We start from the raw sequence: 20,848 nt of genomic DNA on the forward strand, positions 1-20,848 counted from the left end.
ACTGGTTCTGTGCTTTCACTTAAGTGGCAAGATCACCCAAACTAATGGACCACATTCATTTTTAACAAACCCATTTTGAATTATAGCACATCTTGTCCTTTTGGAACCTTAATCATGCAACGTGGGATGGAATGCTGCGATAAACAAGTATCTGAAAAGAAGAACTTTGGACACAGGCTGCCAATTCACCTGTTCATAGTCACATTATGGCTATTAACATGACTGTGATCCAAGTCATATAAATACCAGCTGCTTCAAAAACTCTCATTACAGAACACAGTGGAAGATCTGTCTGGTGTACTGTCCAAAACCAATCATGAAGTTTGTGGCTGTAATCCTTGCTCTCGCTATAATTTCAGGTAAGCAACAATCAACAATGCCAATCTTCACAAATTCAAACCATAAGAGGGCTCAGCAGAGGCTGATAGTTTGATTTGATACATAGAGCATTCTTAGATTGCTTCGACAGATCATTTGAATGGATTATGTGATGGTTTTCAATGAGACCTTGACCGTACAGATGATGCATCTACAACAATGTACTAACTGCATTATATTCCAAGCACTAAAGAATATTTGTGCTCCATTCTGACTTTGCAGGCTGCCATGGGAACTTCCTGTTTCAGGATGAGCCAAAGAACCGCTGGGAAGAGGCAGTGGATCAGTTCTGGAACCATGTGTCTAAGCTGACCTCTAGGGCTGAGGAGATGAGGGACAACATCAAGGCCACCCAGCTCGGCAGAGAATTAGAGTGAGTAAATGCTACAAAACATCACCACAGAGCAAACATCTGAGCAGCTCAATTTGCAAAGTTGCAGAAAAGATGAGACTGAGTGGAAATTGAAGTCCAGTTTCAAGAAAGCTGATTTATGATACTGAAATTCTTTTCAAATTCTTTGCAGCACACTGATCAGTGACACCATGATGGAGCTGCAAATGTATAAAGATGACATGCACTCCAAACTGGGCCCCTATGCGCAGGAGACTGCCCAGAAATTCAATGAAGATCTGCAACTGCTGGCCAGTAAACTCCGCACACACATGGAGGAAGCTAGGGATCGCGTCACTGAATACACCCAGGAGCTCCAGGCTATGGTGCAACAGAACACTGAAGATGTCAAGAACAGGGCCAACACCTATGCCAAGAAATTAAAGAAACGTATAAACAAGGACATCCAAGAGATCAACAAGTAAGTCATGGTATTAAACTTAATTATAAAACGGCTAGTTCCTGTGATTGATTCTGATTGGTCAATAGCTGTGTTTTATTCAAGATATGACTATGGCCGCTTCACCCAACGGTTCTGTGTATCACTACACCCTTAGCAACCACTCTTAGCAACGTAAACTGTTTGTTCTCAGTTGATATTATTCACTGAAGCTTACTCTATTATGTAGAAGAGTATTGTGAGAAAGAGATTGAGTGAGCGAGTTTATTACCTGCATTCAGATTTAGCATTTTCCTTCAGGTCAGTCCTATGTTCATAATAAAAAATCTGTTTAAATGTCCGATGTATTATCTTGTCCTTTTAACAGTTAAGGGGTTTTACCATGACTGACAGCACTAGTCAAAGCATTTGTCACTTGCGTCTTGTTCCGTGTTCACAACAATTCAGTCTTTTCAATGTAAAAGTCTTCGCTACTGACTGACAAACTCACAAAGACAGTCTTTGCCGCCATCTAATGGCTAATAATGTAACTTCTGTTGCTGTTCATGGTCAGGGACTATTTTTTTCTGGCAGAAGGAAGTCTTTTAGTGAAAGTTCATAAAAAGTTGCACTGATACATATTTTTCGGTAACCGTTTCATAAAAGCAATAAGGTACTCGAGGCTAGTGCTGTATCGTGAATAAGTCACGGCTGAAGGGGTTGCAGGCACTCCGCTTTGAGTCGAGCATAACAAGTTTTTAGATAAAAATAAAAAATAAACTTAACTTGTATATACATTTACAAAATATATTTTATAAAAAATTGCATTTATAAAGTTACACTACAAAACTATGACAACTTAAATTTGTAATAATTTTTCTGAATGTCCCTCTGATTTAAAGGAAAATGGAAACATACTTTGCGGAGGTTCGTTCTCGTGCTTCTCAGAGCATGGAGGATGTGAAGGATCGTCTTGAGCCTTACTTCACTGCAGTGCATCAGCGTGCTGAAGAGAAGCTGACAACTCTGGGAGAACTGCTGAGAAGCCAGGGTGAAGGAATAAAAGAGAAACTGGAATCACAAATACAGGACCTCAAAGAGAAATTTGATAAGACCACAGAAAATATGCGTAACACTGTTCAGGATAAGGCAGAGGAGCTACAAAATTGGTTCGAGCCCTATGTCTCTCAAGTCCAGAAGCAACTGGAGACAGTCTGGGAGGGCTTTAAAACAAGTGCATAAGAATGAGGTCTCATAGAAAAATTTGAAAAGATTGACTTTTTCACTTTGCTTACAGAAATTAAAGTATTGAAAGTGTAAAGGTAAAGAGTGAAATATACCATTAGTACCACATGTATGTAGCTACAGATGTAGACTATGTAATATAAAGCTTAATAAATAAAAACAGCATGTACCAATGAGAATGAGTATCCTTGTTATACATATGTTGTTAGTACATTGGTCAATGACATTACTTATTTTTTCCTGAATCTATTAATTTATTTAAAAATAAATTACAAATACAATTATATGATAAACATGTTTTAATTTCTGAATTATCTTATCATTCAAGCCATGTAACTGTCCGGATATATTTATATAAATTAAAAGGCTGCATATTGGCATATGTAGCTCAGCACATTGTTTTATTATTATAATTAATAAAATAAGCAGTGTTTTAAAATGTTAAAGGGATAGTTCACCCAAAAATGAAAGCTGTTATCATTTACTCACCTTTTTGTTGTTCCAAACTCGCATGAATTTCTTTCTTCTGTTGAACACAAAGATATTTTGGCGAATATCAATAACCAGACAATTGATGGTTGCCATCGACTTCCATAGTAGGAACTAGTTACATAGTGTAACTGTCTGGTTATTGACATTCTTTAAAATATCTTATTTTGTGTTCAACAGAAAAAAGGCATGCATACATGTTTGGAACAACATAGCCTAAGGGTGAGTAAATGATGACAGAATTTTCATTTTTGGGATAACTATCCCCTTTTTTTCTTTTTTTTTTAGAAGATGTAGGCCTACGTTTTTCAAACCAACATAAAAACAATTCCAACTTAGAACGTTTTTGAACTAGAATTAGAACTAGATGTTTAATATCAAATATCATTTGTCATTGACCTTAATAATATAATACGATATATTGTGTGGGTGTTTCCAATTTTCCAAAACAATAAGTTTTATGCACTCTCCAGTACAACACATAAATGAAATCCCGAGAAGTCTCCCACACCACACGGACCTCTCGGTCTTCCGGTCTATTACGGATGTTGTGTTTGGATACACCAGAACCCCACAACAGACCACCACGAGGAAAATAAGCAAATGTATTAAACACGAAAGATAATTTACACGACAATACTATTCGTACAGTAACAACGCTCTGAGATTAACTTCTAACAGTACGTTAAATGATAAATGACCGCGAGCGAGCCATGGATTAAGGGCGCCGACCGCATAGGTAAGTGCACGAGCCCACTGTGATTTCGCCCACTGGATTTACTTATTTATTTATTAAAGAATACAAAAATGCTTACCAGAACTGCTTTAAAGTGTTTATCGTGCAGACGACAGACGGGGTTTTTCAGGACATGCAGATAAGTCGTGTTACATGCATGTTTTTATAAATCCAGTAAGGTTTAGTTTGCAAGTTAGCATACAGCTAAGATTCAAGCGCGACAAACAAACTTAGTCAAACAAAACTTTCGAATTACTATTTGTGCATTAGAAGTATACGCCTTTTTGGGAATATTTTACGGTCGACTGCACAAGAAACTGATCACACTGAATCCCCCCTCCCGTTTTGCAAGCAATTTAGTTACGTTCATTAAAATTCTTCCACCCCATGTGCTTTTAAAATTAACATGAAAAAAAAAAATCACTATTAGAATTATACTAACGAAAAATGTTTTAATTATTATTTTATTTTTCTATTAACATAATAATCTGTGGAGTTGCTTTTGTCAGGATGCATATTTAGTCAATCCTGGTTTGAATTTCTGCCTGAGTTTAATATTTAATTTTACATAAGTAACAGAAATCTTTTAACCAAACAAGTAACTTTGGGTGTATACAAGTTGGCATCAACAAATATATATTTATAAGAATCGTAATTGTGTTTTTTTTTTATCAATGAATTAATTCATCCGTTTGCACCCTGGAGAAACAAAAAATCTTAGAAACAAATCTAAGAAAATTGAGTTGAAACTAAAATTGAATAGAAGTTCTAGTTAAAAGGATGGAAACAAAGATGTTACAAAAAATGGCTTACCTTTACTTCCTTGCTCCGTATGTCGGCTATGTTCAATGTTGGGGCAGTTTCAGACTTGAATGCAGTTTCAGACTTGAATGTTGCCATGTAAAACAGAGAAGGTGCAGGCATGGAGATTCAAATTAATTAAATTAAAGGACAGTATTATAACCGTATGGAGCAGTCAAGATGGTCATCTTCATTTGCTAAAATGTAAGGTCTAGCAGTGTGTTCTTTTTTTCTGACACTTAAAGGGTCACGAAATCCTAAAACACATTTATTGAGATAACAGATATGTTCTGGTTGAACATCAATGAAAACAACAATAGCACTCATTGGCCCGGTTTCACAGACAGGGCTTAGATTAAGCCAGGATTTGTCCTTAGTTCAATTAGGGCATTTAGCTTTTATTAAAGCTTCAGTCAGTAACTTTTTTGGGGGTTAAAAATTATGCAGAATCATTTTTTTAACAAGTACTTAACCAGCCAGTGTTCAAAACTATCTCCTCACCGATTCACAACGGTAAGCTTGTAATAATGTCCTCTAATCTGAGTGGTACTGGTAGATTTCTGCGGGAAATTCAAGCATGCCGCAGTTTGTCTTTGTGTCATTATGTCACATCTGTTTACATAAAGAAGGAATCCCAGCTTGTAGGCTATAACGCATGCATGTGAGGATGCTGCAGGTAACTGATCATTTATAGCCTTTTCTCACTCACCAAATACAGTTACGAATGCTGATGTTGCTAACATTAGCAATTTGCGAATAAAGTATAACAATAATAATTGCATGGTTTGATGTGATATGAGCTAAGCAAACGTTAGATTTAATCACCATTAGTGTTGTGGGGTTGTTTTTTTTTTTTCTTTTTTTTCCTTCTTCTTCTTCTTCTTCTTCTTCTTCTCAGTGTGTCAGAACAAAAGTGGTAGATTTGTTACTAGTTCAGATGACGTTTTCCATTAAAATTCTTATTTTGGTCATACTTCCAAGACTACAATCTGTGATTCCGAAGTACAGTACCCACCGGTGCGGTGACTGACAGCCACCCCCGATTTTCCTCAAAACATTAGATTCATTCCCACTGAGGAGCTGTGCCGATGCACGGCTTCAAACAGGTTTCAAACAGAGATGGCAACAAAGAGGCAAAACTTATGGACTGCAGCTTTAATATGCCTTAGAAAAAAACATTACTGGTGTGCATCTTGAGACAAAACAATGACAATATTAAGATATGTCAGTGCAAGTTGCTTTCAGTTAAAACAGCTCAGACATGCATTTTTTTTCTGTGTGGGACTAGGCTTAAAGGGATAGTTTACCCAAAAATTAAAATTAGACTATCCTATGATTTACTCACCCTCAAGCCATCCTGGGTGTATATGACTATCTTCTTTCAGACTAACACAATCAGAGTTATATTAAAATATATTCTGGCTCTTCCAAGCTTTATAATGGTAGTGAAGGGGGCATGAGATTTTGATGCCCAAAAAAGTTCATCCATCATAAAAAGTAATCCATATGGCTCCTTAAGGTTAATAAAGGTCTTCTGAAGCGAAGTGATGAGTTTTTGTCAGAAAAATATCCATATTTAAAACTAATAATAACTAGCTTCTGGCAGATGGTCGTACGCATCGATTTGCGATGAAAGAGTAACCCCTGACCCGACGCATAATGCATTGACGAACGCGGAAGCGGATAGAGCAAAACAAAACACTGGTCATGAATTGGAAGTCTAAAATAAGAATTTTTTAAAGATAAATGTCAGAGAATTTCTACATAAGGGAAGAAAATCTAGATTTTGTTGCCCAGCCCTATTTGTTTGAACTGCCAGGGGCGTCTAAACTTATGCTACTACTACATCCTACATCTTGTGAAAGGTTAACTCTTTCGCCATAAATCGATGCGTACAGTCGCTGCCGGAAGCTAGTTATTATAGTCAATAAAGTTTTAAATATGGATATTTTTCTTACAAAAACCCATCGCTTTGCTTCAGAAAGATTTTATTAACCCCCTGGAGCCGTGTGGATCACTTTTATAATGGATGGATGAACTTTTTTTGGGCTTCAAAATCTCACGCCTCCTTCACTACCATTATAAAGCTTGGAAGAGCCAGGTTATATTTTAATATATCTCTGATTGTGTTCGTCTGAAAGAAGATAGTCATACCTAGGATGGCTTGAGGGTGAGTAAATCATGGGATAATTTTTGGGTGAACTATCCTTTTAAGCCTTGTCTGTGACACCAGGGTATATGTTTATTAGTAAAGTAAAAGTGGTTTTTTTTTTTTTCATTTTTCTGAGCTTATTTCGATCTTTGGGTTTAAAAAGCTAAGATGAATCAACATCACGAAAAGTGAGGTATATGCGTTCATGCTTTGCTGCTGTGGCTGGAGAGTACACATGTACAACATCAGTTCCTCTGTATTATTCATGAGAATAAGCTCTTTTAATCCAATCACTGCACTGTGTTACACATTAGATAGTGGAGAATTCAAATGTCACACAAGATCGGTTGGCGTTGTTTGTAAAAGAAAGGCACAACAGACAAATGAGAATGAGTAAGTGCAGTAGAAAATACAATAATAGTGGCACGAAATGGAATGAATATGCATAAAAATTCTGCTATGTTTGTTTTGTTTAACACTATATCATGTTTTGCCTTGTTTGTTTTCTGAAAATATATTTTGATTTATTGTTTTGCTAAAATTTTAGCATTTATTTAGCTTTAAACTAAATCTAATTTCTAAGCTTAACTAAATCTAAACTATTTTTCCCCCTCACAGGCATTTTATGAGAACTTTTCAAATCAGATCAACCATTTGGGTACCATGGATGGCGAGTTAACACCATGGAATAAACATGGAAGCCATAACAGCAGGGTTCCCTATAATATAGCAGGGGAAGATCAGGAGGTAGGTTACAGTAATTATATTTCTGTACATTATGATAAAGTAATGACTGAGGGAAATTATGGAGAAAGAGCAGAAGAGTTCTCTCACAGTACCTGGCTCCAAACACAGCCAAAGGTAAGTGATATATCAGTTGTGAGGCTGAATAGCAACATTGTTAGGTTTCATCCAGCTCCTCACTTCTACACTTAACTATCTCTTTTTTTTCTTTTTTCTTTTTTTTAGGATAATGACTTGATAGGAGACCGCTTTGCTGCTGGAGAACCCATGTCATCGCTGTCATCTTGTATGAGTGGTGCATTTAAAGCTTTGTTACCAGATTACCATGGAACTTCCTCAGAAATTACGACAAATTCTGTTAAATATTCGTATTCTCCCAATAATCATTGTCTCATCAAACCTGGTGCTGCAGTGGACGAAAAGATAGAGGAGAGAAGGGAAAAAAGAGATTTTCTGAAAGACCCTTTGTGTGAACCATCAGCTAGTGTCACACATTTGTTTCCACCCAGATGTGCCCAATATGTGCCACAAGAAAAGGTATGTGACCTCTACAGCGCATACCCAAAATAAATGTTATTTCTCCATTGTCACCTCCATTATTTTTTTTCACAGGACCGAGACGTGGACCAAGGAAACTGTAATTGGACGTCAGTGATCAAAGATGCTCTAGAGATGAGTAATGGAATGGAAATGGAACCGACTTTATCCATGGATGGATGTGGCCCTGTAATGGGCTTCAATGCTATATATAAAGGACCTGAAACTGAGGCAAAATTTACATTAAGGGATGACTATCAGATAGCAGGATCCAACCTAAATGAGAGACAGGATGAGCAAGGAATGAAAGAAGAACCGGGTTCCTTTATTTCAATGTTGTCAGATGGCATCAGTAAAAAGAAAGATGTTCTGGAAATGGTAGGAGCTGATATCAAAAATCTTTTGAATGTAGATTTTATAAAACGGCATGCAAGCAATCAAAGAACAAATAATCAATTTATTGTCATATTTTATCTATTTGCAGGGGGAAAATGATGAGCCAAGCATATTAGCTGTAGGATCATCTCTAGGAAAGGAGGAACTTGGAAGGACTGGATTCAGAGAAAATGAGCCAGGGTTATTACCAGGATTTAATAGGAGTTCATACACTCCTTTTTCTTCTTCAGAAGGTTTTGTGAAAAGTGAAATATTCCCAGGTATTCCTTCGGTCAAGCAGTCTGTTGAACACACCCTCCAAGGAACAACACAAGGATCTGAGTCGCGCAAAGATGTCAGTCCAAAAAAAACTGCAGGCACAGATATTTGCTTCAAACATGCAACAGGAAACAATACAACTGTTCCTGAAGGATCTAATCTATATGGTCTTCATCATCTTGATCTTCAAAAGGATTGTCACCAAGCAGAGATTACAGATGGAAACACTTCAATTAATTACCAGGATCATTCCTTACAGCATGATGTGCAAGACAAGAAGGTAAACGCAAGCAATCTGCATGTCTCTGAGACTACAACAAATAATGCTGAAATCAGTCTAAAGATGGAAACAGAATCTGCCCCTGAAATTAATAACTCTACTTTAGGGTCAGAGACAGTTCCAGATCAAACTGCTGTATCCAACAAAATTCACCTCGATTATAAATGTAAGGATTCTCCGATAGAACCAGGGGAAAGTGGCAAACTAAATCCAAGTACAGTTCTTCTGCCTTGTGATGAAAAGGTACAAAACTCCTGAAAAAAATGAAAACGCATTTCTCAACATTACTTCAGAAAGCAGTATTCCTCCACCTACTGAGAATGTTCATGCAGCTCCACCTTCTCCCACTTCAAGGATCAATTGCTCCTCTCAGCCTGACCTACAGAAAGCATTGCAAAAGTGTAAGAAATCAAGAAAAAGAAGAAAATCTGAACTTGAGAAATTAAATGGACCAATACACAAATCTAATAAAAGAGATTGTTCTGTGTATGGAACAGGAATCTCAGACTGTGCTGTAAAACCAGACACAATTGGAAGTGAAGACACTAATCAAGACTTTTCATTGACTAAATATGACAGTACTGCACTGAAAGAAGAGGACTTAATTACAAATGGTGTAAACCCACCTTCACCTAGAAAAAAATTACTATGTCCTTCACAACTGCGGATGACACAACTTGAGCTAGTGAAAGATACAGCAGAGACCTCACAAAAACCAGATCATAGCTGCTCTGAAACCTCTCAGGTAAAAGCATCTTCAACCACTAGGATCGATAAGAAGGCTGTTTCTAGAAGGAAACAGAAGAACAGAACAAGGTTAGGTTTAAAAGCAAAAAAATCTGCTAGATTTAGCAATCAGTGTTTGTCTCAAAGCACTGTCTTGTCCTCAGAAGAGGACTGTACATCACATTTTCAGGTCAGTGACTCCATCCAGGTGAAAGAAGTCAGTAACCCAGCAATAATACAACAGGCCATCTCTGGATTAGAGTTCAGTATTCCTGAGTGCAGACCGAAAAAATCTACAAAAAAGAAAACACTGCAAACAGAAAATGATGCTCTACTAACACTACAAAGCAAAGGTGATCCGCATGATCCCACGTGTTCAGAAGTTGAGGCAGACTTAATGGACGTCAAGAAGCATCAGAAGCTGAGAAGACCTGGTATAAAAGCTTCTAAAGGCAAAAATGACAAGCATGCAACTAGTCTGCTCAATAGTCAGCCTTTAGTAGACTCTGTGAGTCAAATCAGATTCTGTTTCAACCTCAGTGACTGAATCTTCAAACATTCTAAGCCCTCAGAAAAACCCAAAGAAATCAAGGCAAAAGAAAAGAGCAGATATCAACAAGGCATCAAAATCCCCACAAGAGAATATTCCCTTACCGTTATCCAAATCTAAGGAAAACATGGCGATTTCCAACACAAGGACTATGAAAGAAAAAAGATCTGTAAAGAAAGCTACTAGAACAGATGACTGTGACACTACTCTTTTGGACTTCCAACCTTCTACAGCCACTCAGGAGCAAACAGCTTCTGCTCCAACTGCGGGAATGGAAGTTGAGTCTCCAGTTGTTTTCAGCACACCGAGGAAGTCATTGAAAAAGAAACTGTCAAATATTAAACGTAAAGCAGTACATAAACCTACAGTTGACCAAACAAAAGCTCAAAGTGTTTTGAATCCACTCTCGGAATCTGATGCGAGCATTGTGCAACCAACTATAAGAAGGTTCAGCCCAAGAAAAACACTTGACAAATTTTTTTCTCATAACACAGTCAGTGAAAACTGTGAAACTGTTCATTTGAATCAGTCAATTTCTTCAAATGATTCTGTGTCTGCTACAGTAACTGACATTTCAGATTTTAGCCAAAAGAACACAGAAAAAAAATCAAGTAAAAGGAGAAAGACAAATACCAAATTTATGGAGGCACAAACATCCACTACTAGCCAAAAGGAAGATGTTACTGTACTGCCTTTAGAAGACCTTGCATCGATTGTGGTTTCGAATCCAGAAAAGATTGTGAAAGTCAAAAAACTTTCTAGAAAAAAAACAAATGACAACCATTTAAATGATAATTTGGTTGAAGACACATCTTTATTAGCATTTATGACACAAGAAAATTCTGTTTCACCTTCAAGAGGTTGACTCTTCAAGCAGTTTTAGACAAACCAACACACTGAAAAAGCCCAGAAAAAAGACTGTAACCAAAATCAAAAATGAGGCAGAAGAAATACTCGGCATAAACCAGCATGAAGATTTGGTTGCAATAACCTCGAAACCTAGTGCAAACAAAGTGGCCTCCAGTTCACAGATGACTTTAAAAGAAGAAAGACTTATGGAAAAGGCAGTTACAAAGGAAGTGAAGGACAACCATGCAACTGCTCTTTTCATCATGCAGACTTCTACAGCCACTTTGCAGCACACTGAATGTGTTTCAACTTCATTTGCTCAGAGCACATCAAAAAAATCTAAGAAAATGTCTGATATTCAAGGTGGAGTACTATGTACACCTGCAGTTGACCAATCAATGCAACAAGAACTCCATCCATTTGATTCTGCATCAACAACAGAAATTGATAGTTCAGAAGTTCTAAACCAAAAGAAGATAAAAGTGAAGACAAAAAGACAGAGTAAAAAGGTCACTAAACGTAAAACACATGTTACCCAAGCAATCAGCAGTATTAGAGAACAGTCTTTTCCAGCTACTGTACAGCATGAAAATTTAGTTTCAAACAGAAATACAAATTCAAGGTCTGAAAAAATGACACAGAAACATATGAAAAAGAAAACATCAGCACTAAAAGTTCGAAATTTTCAACCAGAGGACTATGCTGAACATTCTGCACTTTTGCCAGAACTTTTGCCTCCACCAATATCTCTGGGTAAGGATGCAACACAAGACCCTTGCATAAAAACAGACGCTGTGAAAGAATCAGCTGAAACTCATGTTGAAAACCAGGTTTTAATCACTACTGAAGATGTCGCATGCTCTCAGAGCTTGCTGAAGAAGGCAAGGAAAAAAAAAGGGAAACAATTGCTAGTGCAAAAAGAAGTTGACGAACAAAGCAAGTTCCTAGAGCTGGCACAGAGAGAGAACAAAATGTCAGATGCACCATCTGTTGTGCGGGAGGTAGCTTCTGAGAATTTTGAAAAGTTAGAAGTTGACAGCTGTGACCAGCATTTGAAGGTTGCTAAGAAGATAGCCAAAAAATCCAAGCAAGTTGCGGAAACGCATGAATTTGCTAATGTTTCTTTGTCTCAAGAGAAAAACACTGGATCAGATAGGGCAGGTGTCCCGGTCACCTTCACACAGATCCAAGATTTCTGTAAAGTACCTGATGGTCATACTGTAGGATCACAGCAGCCTGAAAAAGATGGTGATGTGGTTAATCAGAAAGATGTAATCATGGAAGAGAGTAAACTTAAAGACCTCAAAACCACAAAAAACCCTAAAACAAAGAGTAGAAAAGCTGGACGAAAGAAGAGGAAGATAGCAGGCCTGTTAACTCAAACAGTTAAAGAAGAGGAACATAAAGATATATCTTATGATAACAGAATTGCCTGTGATTTTCAAAATGACACACAAATTCAAATTTCTGATAGCTCACAGAGGACAGCAGTTATTCCAGACAAAGCAGTAATGAAATCAAGAAAATCAACCCGCACACAAACTAATTTGGGTTTTTTTGTTGAAAATGTGTCAACCCAGGGTTCTTTAGACATCGCTGAGTGTCATACAAGGCTTGGAGAGACTCTTTACAGTTCCATGCAGCCTGCTGATTGTGAAAACCAATACACTGTTGAGGAAAAGTCACCAAGACGAGGAAGACCACCTTCAATTAAAAGCAAGGAACAGAAGTTACCTTTAGCACATTTAGAAGATGACACCTCTCCATCTGTCCAGATCTCAGATCTCTCTTCATGTGAGGACAGCGCAAAGACTCCTTCCAGTTCCATGCAACCTGCTGATTGTGAAGACCAGTACAATGTTAAGCAAAAGTCACCAAGACGAGGAAGACCTCCTTCAATTAAAAGAAAGGAACAGAAGTTATCTATACCACATTTAGAAGATAACTCCTCTCCATCTGTCCAGATCTCAGATCTCACTTCATGTCAGGACAGCACAGAGACTCTTTCCAGTTCCATGCAACCTGCTGATTGCGAAGACCAGTACACTGTTCAGCAAAAGTCAACAAGACGTGGAAGACCCCCCTCAATTAAAAGCAAGAAAAAGAAGTCATCTATAGCACATTTAGAAGATAATACCTCTCCATCTATCCAGATGTCTGATTTCTCTTCATGTCCGGACAGCACAGAGACTCTTTCCAGTTCCATGCAACCTGCTGATTGTGAAGGCCAGTACACTAGGCAAAAGTCACCGAGACGAGGAGGACCCCCCTCAATTAAAAGCAAGAAACGGAAGTTATCTATAGCACATTTAGAAGATAACACCTCTCCATCTGTCCAGATCTCAGATCTCTCTTCACGTCAGGACAGCACAGAGACTCTTTCCAATTCCATCCAACCTGCTGATTGTGAAGGCCAGTACAGTAAGCAAAAGTCACCAAGACGAGGAGGACCCCCCTCAATTAAAAGCAAGAAACGGAAGTTATCAATAGCACATTTAGAAGATAATACCTCTCCATCTGTCCAGATCTCAGATCTCTCTTCATGTCCGGACAGTAAAGAGACTCTTTCTAGTTCCATGCAACCTGCTGAATGTGAAGGCCAGTACACTGTTAAGCAAAAGTCACCAAAACGAGGAAGACCCCCCTCAATTAAAAGCAAGAAACAGAAGTTATCTATAGGACATTTAGAAGATAACACCTCTCCATCTGTTCAGATGTCAGATCTTTCTTCATGTCAGGACAGCACAGAGACTCTTTCCAGTTCCATGCAAATTGCTGATTGTGAAGGCCAGTACACTGTTAAGCAAAAGTCACCAAGACGAGGAAGACCCCCTTCAATTAAAAACAAGAAACAGAAGTTATCTACAGCCCATTTAGAAGATAACACCTCTCCATCTGTCCAGATCTCAGATCTCACTTCATGTCAGGACAGCACAGAGACTCTTTACAGTTCCATGCAGCTTGCTGATTGTGAAAACCAATACACTGTTGAGGACAGCACAGAAAATAATGTCAAAGCAGCTGCAAGTCCAGCGAAGCAGAAAGTTGTCCAACCCCTTAAAAAGAGAAGGGTAATTAAAGTGGATAATGTAATGGTTACCAAACAATTGGGGACTGATCCCTCAGAATCCCTTCAGAGTGCTACTGATGACTTGTCACACAACATCACTGCAAATAAGCATAAAAAAGGGAAGAACTTTAAAAGACTTAAGTTATCAAGCTTGAGAGTGTCCAGCAGAACATCTGAACCATCAGTCAAAGGTTTTCAGAAAGCAGATATACATTCCCTCCCTCAAAATTTCACAAACGATTTCAATGAGAAAGGGAAAACATCTTTGCCTATGCCTGGGACAGTGAAGAAACAAGAAGGAGATGTCCTGGCAGATATAAAGATTGAGAGTAAGGCAACAGTTAAAATAGTTAAAAGAGGAAAACGTGGTCGGAAGAGACGAAAAATTAAAGAACCACACAGTGATCTTGTAACTGAACATGAAGAGCTTCAAAGATTAACAACAAAAGCCAAAAATAACAAAAGACAAGATTGTTCTGAACCAGCCGAAAGTTTACTCACAAAGTTTAGTATAACTAATGAATGCTCCAATGAGGAACAAAATAGTATAGTTTCATCAGAGAAAAATGATAATAAGAAAACCAAGCTAAGCAGTGTTGAAATGCTCCCAGCACTAACTGAAGGGACCTGTCAGATAACACCAAAAACAGAGGTCCTATGCAGTTCTTCCACTAAGCTGTCCTCCAGTTTAATGAAAGAAGTCAAGAAGTACAAAGAACATGATGCTGAGCCGAATGAAAATGATTTATTTGCGGTTATTGATAATACAGGACTTTCTGGTGGAGAGTTAATTTCTAGCAATGTGGTCAAAAAGGAGTCAGAACACATTGAGCTGAAATGTACTCAGGAAACCGATGGACTAGGTATGGAAATGTCAGGGGAAAACATACCTGACACCTCACCTGAGATAGAAAACACATTTCAAACATCTACAGAACAGAAAGTGGATGGCTTCACACAGGATAGTGAGGAATGTGTTGTAATGCCAAACAAGGTGTCTAATAAGAGAACAGTGAGATCCAAGCCTAAAGAAATAATGAAGAAACCTCTGACGTGCAAATACTGTGGTGTTTCCTTTCGGCACATTACAGCATATGCCGTTCATCAACGCATTCATACAGGTGACAAACCCTACAAATGCAAGATCTGTGGAAAAACCTTTGCTCACCTTTCTAAACTGAAGTCTCACCGTAATGTACATAAACAGGATACTTCTTTTCCTTGTCCTTGCTGTAGCCAAAAATTCTTGCAGAAAGATGATTTGCTATTTCATTTTCAAATCCACCTGCAGGAATCAAAAGCAAACAGCGAACCACATAAGGCCATTAAGAGCAACAAAAATACTTCATCAGATGTGTGTTCAGAGACCCCAAACAATTATGGGTGCCTTATTTGCAAGAAAAACTTTGTAAACCACATCAAATTGCAGAATCACATGCAAGCACATGAAGTGGAGAGGCCCTTGACTTGTAAAGACTGTGGGAAAAAGTTTTGGAAATCGTCAAGCCTCGCAGCTCATGAAAAAAGTCACTGGCCTGTTAAACCATATGCATGTTCGATTTGTGGAAAAGGCTTTAACCAGCTGAAGGCTCTAAAAAAACATTCTCAGGACCATGCCGGCGAGACCCCTTTCTCCTGCTTTCACTGTGGTCATGCATTCGGTGCCCTGTCTGAACTTAGGATGCACCAGGCATCAAAAACTTGCATTGCAAGGAAGAATGATGAGACAGGCGGAAACATTGAGGGATTTATTGTAAGTCAAGGAGTTGATGGTCAAGTGAACACACCAGTATTCTTCAAGTGCCAAATATGCAAACAGCTTTTCAGGAAATGGTGCCAATACACTCTTCACCTTCAAACACACACCAGTTCTCCCCCATACATTTGTTTTTCTTGTGGTCAGTGTTATGAAAAGGATTCAGAAATGAATGTTCATTGTGAGGTTTGTTGCCAGTCAAGTGGGGAGGAGCAAATTTGTGGTGCATCACTCTCTGAAATAATGCAAAGTGTTACCCAAGCCTACCCTTTAAAGTGTACCTCATCTCAGACTCTGCCAAGTACAGGATTTCAGCTGAATTCCCAAACGCAGACCAGCTCAGAACAACTCCCGCAGCTGCCTCAACCGATGGATGGGGTACCTACACAAACAAGAGAGACAGATCTTTCACAACTTCCTAAAACTTGTTCTACCCAGTCACCCATCAAGCTCCCAATTGCTCAATCACCCAATCATTCTGATGTTGGCTGTACTTCCACAAGTAGCTCTCTAGAATGCATTGAAATCACTCAAAGTCTTTGGAAATTTAAGTGCTCACGTTGTGGTCAGCGATTCGAGCAGTACAGGACTTTGAGTGCTCATCTGAAAATGCATGCTCCTGGTTTCAGATATACCTGTGCACATTGTGGACAGTTCTTTGAAAGGTGGAGTAAACTATGGCTACATCAGCGACGTCATCGCCTAAAAAGTCGTCGTTACTCTTGTAATCAGTGCAATCTGCAGTTTCACTTCTTTAGCTCCTTTAAAGAACATATGATCGAACATGCTGGGCAGAGTCCGTATACTTGTCCGCTCTGTCCCAAAACCTTCATTCAGGAGGCAAGCTTACATGCTCACCAATGTGAGTCTCATAAACTTTGTAAAAGTCTCAAATGTGATGTCTGTTCTAAGACTTTCAGTAGTTTAACAAACTTAATCAAGCACAGTCTTCTGCACAATGGTTCTACCTCTCACATTTGTCTCCCTTGCAATCTCTCATTCACAAATACAAGAGTCTTAAAGGAACACTTGAAAACTCACACCACATCCTATAGACCGGCCCTCCCTGATATCCCATCAGAACCACTCGATTTTCCTCACAAATGCAAGAGGTGTAGAGCTAGCTTTTCAACGGGAGATTTGCTGTACGCTCATCAGATACGGCACTCCAGAGATGCAAAGACACATGTCTGTCCGACATTAGTACCTACCTCAAAATTGTCAGATTCTTGTTGTAGTGGCACAACATCTACCCCATCCACCACTCGAAGGAATCATATATCAAACCTCAAACTCAATGGCATACCCAATGATGAAAGCTTGTATGTTTATTCCCACCCTGACAGGCTCTATGTGCCCCCTAGTCGCAGAGTACAGATTCCAGTCATTAATTTGGACCCTGATGAACATGAGGAGGTCTCAGACTCTCAGAATACCAGTCCTGAACTTCCAAACAGTGAAATCACTGCTCAGTCTGACAGCACACATCTACCTCAGGCCACATCAGGTCAGGAAACAACCAACCTAAATTTAAGTGAAAGCATAAAGGAGATGGCAAATGGTAAATGTAATTACAGCTTCAGGAATCGGAGATCTAGATTTGTGGAGACAAGTGTTGATATGGAGATGGAAACAACTGCTCATGAAGAGTCAGAGAGTTTTGAATGTGCAGACTGCACTGAAAAACTTAGCAGCGTGTTGAGCCTTTATGAACATTATATACTTCATGCAATGGGAGATACATATGTACATTGATAATGTTGGAAGGTAAATGGTTCCCCATGTATTTACATTTTAAATGAATGTTTATAACAAATGTTGACAGTTTTCCAGTCCCACTGTTTTACACTTTATTGCATGTTTAAAGAAAATATTGGCAAAATGTTTTTTTTTTTTTTTTTTATATATATATATATATATATATATATATATATATATATTATATATAATCTTGTGAAGAGGGTGGAAAAAAAGAGCATTACCATACCTCTTTCTTCTAACATGCTCTTTGAACCCTCAGGTTTTAGTTTAAAGAGTTGTTACCCACTAGCCATTCCTAGAGACTGTACTGCAAGGGTCATGTCACTATGCCTTATCTAAAGTCATCTCTGTACTGCCCATTTTTCATCTTGATATCTTCATTTGTGCCTTCAATGAGACTGAGATTTGGATCTGTAAATAGCTATAATAAAACTGCATATCTACACAACCTGCTAGTCCTCCCCTGTAAAAATTGTACTGGTCTTTTTCAACATTCCAAATTGAAATTTTGTAACATTGAGAGGTGGTTAACCTAAAGGTTTCATATGGGAATGTCTGGATGTAACAAAATATACTGTACATTGTAAAGAAATGTGTAGATCTTGAGAACATTAGAATATTTCTGGGGGAAATGTTTGCTTTTGCAAATATTACTTTAAGAATTATATGCTTTTCATTGTATTAGTTTTTCTTAAATAAAACATACTACTTGTCATGTGTAATATTTTCATTGTATTGTCAAATCCGACAAGCCAAGGTGAAACATTTCTTAGCAAAATAAGGACCTGTAAGGCTTCTGATCAGATGTAATATTTTAATGGCAATAGAAAAAAAAGCAAAAACCATTCAGATTACATTTGCATGGGATTATCAAATATTTAATCAATTGTGCACAGAGCAAAAGGGGAAAAAGCAAGCCATGTGTGAATTTTTGAGGTACCACACAACATTGCAGTAATTTGGTAGTTAATGTCTGATAACATCTCCATATGCTTCTAAAACTGCTTTTATAAGGACTTCAGCTGGCCACTTCTTGAATTCAAGTCATTTCTGCTTTTCATTGTCAAATGGCTTGTACATCAATCACAATCAGTCACAGAACACTGTTGAATTTATTTCTTCTTCTCCTCATCTTTTTTCCCCTCTTGTTTGTTACCACTCTGAGAGGCCAGGGAGCCCATGGCATTGCGGATGGCCTCATTGTTGGGGTCAACACCAGGTAGATTCTCCAGGACACTTTGGAGGAATTCTGGGTCCTGCATTACATCATAATCATCCTCTTCCTGTAGAATTAGTCAAAAAGTGGAAGGGAAAAGACAAGTCAGCTTGGAATATAAGGGAATAAATAATGTTCTGTCAAGAGGAAAAGACCTGAGACTATAATGAAAAAAAAAAAAAAAAAAAAATTTCAGTCAATTACTGTTCAGCAATTTCAAACTAATTTTTTTTTTAGTTTACAGAGACTGTGATGAGCACAGCAGACACTATTTTTAATTACCTTAGATTCCGCAGTGTCCATTGGAGCTCCCGTATCCATTGATTCTCCAAATTCTGACATAAGAGGGATAATGAGCAATATTACATTCTGTGTCATGCACACAAAGTATGTTCTTCTAAGATTAACAAGGTACAAGAGGGAGGCACAAACCTCCACCTGCCAGGGACATCTGCATGGCATAGGCTATCTGCTCCTCCTCTGTCATGCTGCTGAAGTCTGGCAGTGCTGCCACACCACTCTCAGGCTGAGAGGTAGACATCTTCAAAAGAGCTTCCTCTGATTCTAAAACGGGAGAATAAAAGTGACTGTCTGCAATGAGAATCAACTTTAAGGAAAAAAAGAAATAGACTAGCATCAACTGATTCTGCATAATACATTTGATTTCATGTTTTCAAGAGCTCTCAAAAATCAAATGATTTAAATGATGCAAAGAAAATATAAGAAAAAATGAAATGTGTTTTTTGTGCAAAATACATATTTGCTTTTGAAAGGCTCTGAATTGAGAAATATGCTTTTAGCTGCCAGATGGTGTAGTTACAGCATCTACCAGCAGGGGTGAACTGGGTCATGCTGACCAGCCCAATCATAATACTTGGCTCAAACCTGCAATCTTCCAATTACTTGCCCAGAACCCCTGTGCTCACCATCCTTCCCTCACTATTTCAAAGATCCATACATGTTTTTACCGTCAGCAGTTGAGGAGGGAATGCCAGCCTCAGCTGCTGATTGGGCAGCCGCCCTACGAGCCTCTTCTTCCTGCCTCTGCCTTTGTTCCTCCATAGATACACGTAGTGCCTGTATATCAAAAGCAACTCGAATAAACATCTCCCCTTTCAATGTCATCAGAATAGACTTCAAGTGAGATTGCACTAAACATTCTAAAATTGTTGCTAATTGCTTTGATCATCTGAATCAATGTTTAAAGGGTTAGTTCACCCCAAAATTAAAATTCTGTCATTACACACCCTCATGTCGTTCCACACCCATAAGACCTTTGTTCATCTTCGGAACACAAATTAAGATCTTATGTTGTCAGATTTCCTTCCACTGACTGCCTTTGTAACTACCACTTTGACGCTTCAAAAAGTTCATAAAGAGATTGGAAAACGAATCCATATGAATCGAGCGGTGTAGTCCAAATTTTCTGAAGAGACTCAATCGCTTTATATGATGGACAAATTTTAATTTAGGCTTTTACTCGCATGTAAACATTGACCAGCGAACATAAGCAGAAGCTCAACCTAACCTGAATAATGCACAAGAACAAACCGGAAGTCTTACGGGTGTGGAACGACATGAGGGTGAGTAATTAATGACAGAATTTACATTTTTGGGTAAACTAACCCTTTAAGTAGGGGAAGTTATAATTCAGAAATGCTGCTGAAATTGTAAGGCATGCACAAACAAACAGAGCAATGCGAAAGTACCACAGAGCTTTAGTGTTCAACTATTTTGAGAAATGATGCACCGAAATTAACGTTCTGGGCCGAGACTGAAAATTCAGGATGCACTTGGCTGAAAAATTGAAAAAAAAAAAAAAAAAAAAAAAAAAAAAAAAAAATATATATATATATATATATATATATATATATATATATATATATATATATATATATATATATATATATATATATATATATATATATATATATATATATATATATATAAATATTATTATTATTTTTTTTTTTTACTTATTTAGACTTTAATTTCATACATTTCACCTAAACACCAGAATAAACGTTTATTATTAATCCAAAAATAGAATAATAGAATTATATTTCTACTTCAGTTTGTAGGTGAAATATAAACCATTTAAACAATGGCTGCAATAAGTTTTTTTCAAGATAGA

At 37.9% G+C, this 20,848-nt stretch overlaps 3 protein-coding genes across 5 annotated transcripts; 2 read left to right on the plus strand and 1 right to left on the minus strand.

Annotated features, from left to right (window-relative positions):
- Positions 1-204: 204 nt before the first annotated feature.
- On the plus strand, positions 205-2,572 carry apoea (apolipoprotein Ea). Its single transcript, XM_048202169.1, has 4 exons — positions 205-359; positions 601-751; positions 903-1,190; positions 2,051-2,572. Exons 1-4 carry the CDS (start codon positions 317-319, stop codon positions 2,388-2,390), a joined length of 822 nt encoding a protein of 273 aa, XP_048058126.1. The 5' UTR covers positions 205-316; the 3' UTR covers positions 2,391-2,572.
- Positions 2,573-3,110: 538 nt separating this feature from the next.
- si:ch73-347e22.4 lies at positions 3,111-17,230 on the plus strand. 3 transcript variants are annotated; one of them, XM_048202168.1, is made up of 6 exons: positions 3,113-3,621; positions 7,190-7,432; positions 7,541-7,852; positions 7,928-8,230; positions 8,337-8,786; positions 17,084-17,230. In XM_048202168.1, exons 2-6 carry the CDS (start codon positions 7,235-7,237, stop codon positions 17,099-17,101), a joined length of 1,281 nt encoding a protein of 426 aa, XP_048058125.1. In that variant the 5' UTR covers positions 3,113-3,621; positions 7,190-7,234; the 3' UTR covers positions 17,102-17,230. The 3 variants fall into 3 exon arrangements, with proteins under 3 accessions (XP_048058123.1, XP_048058125.1, XP_048058124.1); XM_048202166.1 differs by lacking the exon at positions 17,084-17,230 and having other exon boundaries at positions 3,111-3,621; positions 8,337-11,696; XM_048202167.1 differs by lacking the exon at positions 17,084-17,230 and having other exon boundaries at positions 3,119-3,621; positions 7,190-7,318; positions 8,337-11,696.
- Positions 17,231-18,298: 1,068 nt separating this feature from the next.
- LOC125275327 (26S proteasome non-ATPase regulatory subunit 4-like) lies at positions 18,299-19,929 on the minus strand. The gene is made up of 4 exons (XM_048202170.1): positions 19,683-19,929; positions 19,147-19,278; positions 18,997-19,049; positions 18,299-18,781 (listed from the first exon to the last, which is right to left on the minus strand). The coding sequence occupies exons 1-4, from the start codon at positions 19,837-19,839 to the stop codon at positions 18,611-18,613; spliced, it is 513 nt and encodes a 170-aa protein (XP_048058127.1). The 5' UTR covers positions 19,840-19,929; the 3' UTR covers positions 18,299-18,610.
- Between the last annotated feature and the right edge of the window lie 919 nt (positions 19,930-20,848).

The sequence above is a fragment of the Megalobrama amblycephala genome, linkage group LG9 (genome assembly GCF_018812025.1).
Source record: "Megalobrama amblycephala isolate DHTTF-2021 linkage group LG9, ASM1881202v1, whole genome shotgun sequence".
Classification (NCBI taxonomy): Eukaryota; Metazoa; Chordata; class Actinopteri; order Cypriniformes; family Xenocyprididae; genus Megalobrama; species Megalobrama amblycephala.